Source organism: Macrosteles quadrilineatus, unplaced genomic scaffold, assembly GCF_028750875.1.
Source record: "Macrosteles quadrilineatus isolate MER2022 unplaced genomic scaffold, UCM_ALF_1.0 Scaffold_29__1_contigs__length_1510060, whole genome shotgun sequence".
Classification (NCBI taxonomy): Eukaryota; Metazoa; Arthropoda; class Insecta; order Hemiptera; family Cicadellidae; genus Macrosteles; species Macrosteles quadrilineatus.
In genome coordinates, this window is record NW_026542622.1 from 1,034,898 (window position 1) to 1,040,426 (window position 5,529).

Consider the following 5,529-nt stretch of genomic DNA (forward strand, 5'->3'; position numbering starts at 1 on the left):
TAACCATTTAAAGTCCTTTAACGGTAAACTTTCTCCCATTGCAGCCCCATAAAGGTTATTTATATCTAGGAATAATATAAAGTTTGAATTATCAACTGTCCAGAGTCCCTGATCCATAGGTTTGACACCAGGTTGTGATTCCGAGTCAAGATTTGTTTCTGAAACTAAATACTTATTTGATGCCTCGCAGTAACGTTTAGTGCACATAGAAATACCACCACGAATACCAGCTTCTATGAACATGTACTGTTCATAGCTTGTTAACAAATCGATTTCAACTTTAGTCAATTTAAGACACGCGTCGAACGAAAGGCCAGGAGCTGTGAAATACCAACCTGGGTCCAAACCATAATTGGATTTACAAACTTTTCGGAAATTTTCAAATACATCGCTTAATAGTAACACATCAGTCTTAAGGTAGATATCAGAAAATTCTCCTAAGGTTTGACAGTTAAATTTGTTCCAAACCTCAACAGCCCTATTATAATCTTCTACAGCAACTTCTGACTTATTTAGAGAGCTGTAAAACTGATCAATAGAAGGCAAGCTAGTCTCATTAAATTTTTCCCAGCCATCTATGTATTCGTAGGGAAAACAGCCTTTTTTTGTAACAATATTAAGTTTATCATAACCGAAATAAGAAAGTGTTTCATTGAATTGATTTTTGTCAAGATTTTTGACTAGTTCATCAAGACTTCTAGACATAAATTTGTACGAATCAAGAAAACGAATTTCAAATCTAGCAGCAACTTTCTTTGATAAAGAGATATACCGTTCTTCTGTATTAGGGATTACCTTTATTTCCATTTCATCATAATCGAGACTTTTAATAATAAAATGGAGGTCATAATTTGACATATTGTGCAAGACTACGGGCAAAAAGTGTGGATTTTGATATGACAAGTTACAATTTGAATGACTTGCACCTCTAAATTTCCCTGTATTAGGGTCGTGATCTCTAACCCTTAAATTATCGGCAGTAAACTGTTCTTCACATATGTGACAGCAAGATGAACGTTCAAACATGTCCACTTCTTCATCCGTTAACTCCATAGGCAACTTATTTTTGTACGTCTCGTACACTTTAAGAGCTTCATCTCTGATCTTTTGGCAAAATACCTTCACAGCATTTTCTCCGCGAAAAAGGACTGGTTCTGATTTTTCACCATTACTTGAAACAACATAATAACAAAAACTTGATGGGTAGTGCTTTTGATAGTCAACAGTTGAAGAGGTAGATTGATTTTGCGTAGCATGTTTAGTTTTGCAGGTGTGGGAGTTCTTACAATTCGGTCTTTTACAGTTCAAACAGCATTGATTCAAATTTTTACAGTTGACTCGGAAACAGTTAATACAACATTCATTGGGATTTTTACAGGTAAAAGAATTGCAATTATTACATGGACTTTTTTGTATTAATATACTTTCAAAATCAGCATATACAATGTACGGGACTTGTTGTTGGTGTTTGAAATTTTTAAATTTAAGTTTACAATTATCTTCATTAGGCATTTCTACAGCAACAGGTTCATGATTGTTACATAGCTGTTTATGTACATCGAAGGTAGGTTTATCATTAAAATGGATTAAACATGATTTACAAACAAATTTTCTTCCGTTGTGGTTAGAGGTTTGCGCGCTTACTAATTTATCAAAGTTTTTAATCCACACATAGTGAGATGTTGTTTCATTTTTCAATAGTAATAAATCACGGTGATCATCTTTTTCTTGTTTTGTTACTTTAATAGGATATACAATATATTCCTCACTATTGTGTTTCTTTTCTATTCCAAATATATTTATAGACATATTGTTTATCTGTTCAAATTTAGGTATTGACTTAAGTTTTACAGGATAGTTAATACAGTCCCAGTCATACGCTGCATTCATTTCTGCATTATCAATATAATTGCGGACTCTTTGTGGATTACGAGGTACATTTTTCGCCCATATACTATACTTGAAGCAATAATCATCCTGATTCTTTACATTTACAACAGCTTTCTTGTTTGCAATGAAAGCTGGTAAGGATATATGTTTACATCCTCTTAATGGATAGTATTTATTAATTCTTAGTTCCAGCCCTATAATACTCTTTAGACTCCATCCTGAACCTTTACCTTGGTGTTCTGATTGTTCTGTTAAAAGTTTATCAAAAGCGTTTTTACAATACGTGTTTAGATCTGTACCTAGTAGTATGGGCTCGTTTGCAGTCTTAAATGACAGTTCTTTGATTTCATCTTCTTCTCCTTCAGTTCTTGCATAGATACATTTTAAAATAATATTACATTTCAGAGTTTTCGACTTAAGAAGGTGTTCTTGAATTTTTGAAATAATCAAAGGTTTCGTGTGATATTTTAAAAAATTACCTATATCGATGTATCCTTCACCATTTGTTAAGTAATAGGTTTTAAGCCTACATTTTGCAGCAGACTCGGTCTCAATAATTGGCAAATAGCCCAATGTATTTTTTAAATGAGTGTTACTTGCAGGGTGATTGTCAGATTCTCTGTACCACGTATTACATGGTTTACAAAATTTGAGTTTAATCGTTGCAAGATAGTTTTGCATCGTTAACAGATTACAATAGAATAGTAATTTATATTTGACAATGATATGGAGTATTTCTTATTCAAATTATAAAATGTATTTTTCTATAATTGGCTAGTCCCTACGATGAATTGTACTATAGTAATTGATGGTTTTTCACTATCTCTTACTATTGATGATCTTCGAGCGCAGCTCAGCCAGGCGTCTGGTTTGAGCCAACGTGAGGTCTGCCGCAGCGGAGATTATTGTCACTGCCCCAGCATACTCCCCAAACCTGGCCTGGAGCGATGTGAGCTTCACACAATACGGCAGCCGTACTCTGTATGTTTGGTCATCCCTCCGTTCAAACTTAAACAAACATGTAAAATAAAATTAATTTATAATATTTTTTAAACGTGTGTTAAAATAAATTAAGTGCTGTTATCTTCTGTACCTTATCTAGAAATATATCAAAGTTTAGTTATAGGTTTAGTCATAAGTTTAATTTATAGGTAAAAAAATAATTAATCAACCTAAACATTAATTAACAAAGAAAATAATGATGAACATGAAACGATAAATTAAAGCCTTCTTGTTCCATACAATGACAATTTAGTTTTTTGGGCAATCATTTTTGAAATAATCATAATTCAAAATGTAGATATAAAAATAGAAATTGACATTGATAATTTAATTCATAAGTATGATTATTTAATTTAGGGTATTATTACTTGCAAATAAGTTTAATATACAGTGTATTTATCAGATAGTGATATAACATATCATCACTATTGAATCTTAGGTGAATTTGGTTGAAAACATTTTAAAGATATAAAGTATAACGTTTATAAATCTAAAGTTTTTTATCAATAATATTTTTATTTTTTTCCTACCTGAACATTAGGTTGAGGGAACACTGCCTTCAAGATAATGTAGAGGTCTTCAAGACTCTCCAGGCCTGATCCCTCGACGATGGAAACGTCCCAGGTGGAGGGTGTGGTCAGCGCGTTGGAGGAAGACATGATGATAATGATTTTGTGTGCGCGAATTATATATCTATATATATACTGATAAGATATGACGTCTTTGACCTTAACCTCCACACGTGGTATTTACGTTATCAGTCGGAAGTCATTAAACACACACGCTGCAACGCTGCACTTTGTAATGGTTACGCAAATTATTATGTTTTGATAAACTAATGCTGCATCCATGATAATCCCTATCAAGAGTTTTTGCACGCCACGATAAGCCTTGCATCATCAAGGATAATTATCAGCTCAGCGCTAAATATTTATTTAAATATACAAACAGTAGTTTTATGATATAAATGAATTTCAGATATAAATGTACAAATATCCTTATTAAACAAATTGTTTTCATGGTAAACAACGTCATCGTTAAATGACATGCCATAAAAGCGCTTTTAAGTCCACCATAAGTGTTTTTAAATTAATTTATTAAGATATTATTATTTATCCATTATTTCTTACATAAGGCTAACAATTTAACATTCTATTTACTCCACACATTTGGAAAACTATCTACACTCAACACTAAATGGCAGAAGCGAGAAGCGTTTGTCAGTCAAACGTTACCACCTTAAAAATCGAGTTTTAAATAAAAATATTTATAATACATCTTGTCGTACGCCCGACATCAGGTAACAAACACCCTTCCAAACCGACACACCTCCGACACCTTTCCCGTGTGCCAGCCTCCGCGGTGCCAGCTCTCTCAACCGTCCACCCCGACACGCCGACGGAAACTTTCGACACCGTGTGCCAGCTCTCTCACCGTGCCAGATCTCTCACCCATGTACGTTCTCCCCGTGCCAGTTCTCTCAGCCGTTTAATAACACGGTGGTGCTAGCTCTCTCATTTTTACCCTACTCATTTTATCATGTTAAAATGCAACATGTTAAAATGTAACATTTTATCATGTTAAAATGCAACATGTTAAAATGTAACATGTTAAAATGAAACATGTTAAAATGTAACATTTTATCATGTTAAAATGAAACGTTAAAATGTAACATTTGATCATGTTAAAATGAAACATGTTAAAATGTAACATTTTATCATGTTAAAATGAAACATGTTAAAATGTAACATTTTATCATGTTAAAATGCAACATGTTAAAATGTAACATTTTATCATGTTAAAATGCAACATGTTAAAATGTAACATATTAAAATGTAACATGTTCAAATGTAACATTTTAAAATGTAACATTTTATCATGTTAAATCGCAATATGTTAAAATGTAACATTTTATCATGTTAAAATGCAACATGTTAAAATGTAACATTTTATCATGTTAAAATGCAACATGTTAAAATGTAACATATTAAAATGTAACATGTTAAAATGTAACATTTTATCATGTTAAAATGCAACATGTTAAAATGTAACATTTTATCATGTTAAAATGCAACATGTTAAAATGTAACATATTAAAATGTAACATGTTAAAATGTAACATTTTATCATGTTAAAATGCAACATGTTAAAATGTAACATTTTATCATGTTAAAATGCAAAATGTTAAATTGTAACATATTAAAATGTAACATGTTCAAATGTAACATTTTAAAATGTAACATTTTATCATGTTAAAATGCAACATGTTAAAATGTAACATTTTTATCATGTTAAAATGCAACATGTAAAAATGTAACATTTTATCATGTTAAAATGCAACATGTTAAAATGTAACATTTTATCATCTTAAAATGAAACATGTTAAAATGTAACATTTTATCATGTTAAAATGAAACGTTAAAATGTAGCATTTTATCATGTTAAAATGCAACATGTTAAAATGTAACATTTTATCATGTTAAAATGCAACATGTTAAAATGTAACGTATTAAAATGTAACATGTTAAAATGTACATGTTACATTTTAATATGTTAAAATGTAACATTTTAAATTGTAACATTTTTAAATGAAACATGTTAAAATGTAACATTTTATCATGTTAAAATGAAACATGT

General features: G+C 30.9%; 1 protein-coding gene across 1 annotated transcript; it reads right to left on the reverse strand.

The window, feature by feature from the left end:
• Positions 1-2,505: 2,505 nt before the first annotated feature.
• LOC129005657 (uncharacterized) lies at positions 2,506-3,577 on the reverse strand. Its single transcript, XM_054434617.1, has 2 exons — positions 3,423-3,577; positions 2,506-2,898 (listed from the first exon to the last, which is right to left on the reverse strand). The coding sequence occupies exons 1-2, from the start codon at positions 3,549-3,551 to the stop codon at positions 2,710-2,712; spliced, it is 318 nt and encodes a 105-aa protein (XP_054290592.1). The 5' UTR covers positions 3,552-3,577; the 3' UTR covers positions 2,506-2,709.
• Between the last annotated feature and the right edge of the window lie 1,952 nt (positions 3,578-5,529).

Bases quoted from the DNA above. Each gene is read 5' to 3' on its own strand.
- LOC129005657 (XM_054434617.1), bottom strand. From the start codon at position 3,551: ATGTCTTCCTCCAACGCGCTGACCACACCCTCCACCTGGGACGTTTCC. The intron at 2,899-3,422 runs GTAGGAAAAAAA...TGTTTGTTTAAG, and splicing joins TCCCTCAACCTAATGTTCAG to TTTGAACGGAGGGATGACCA.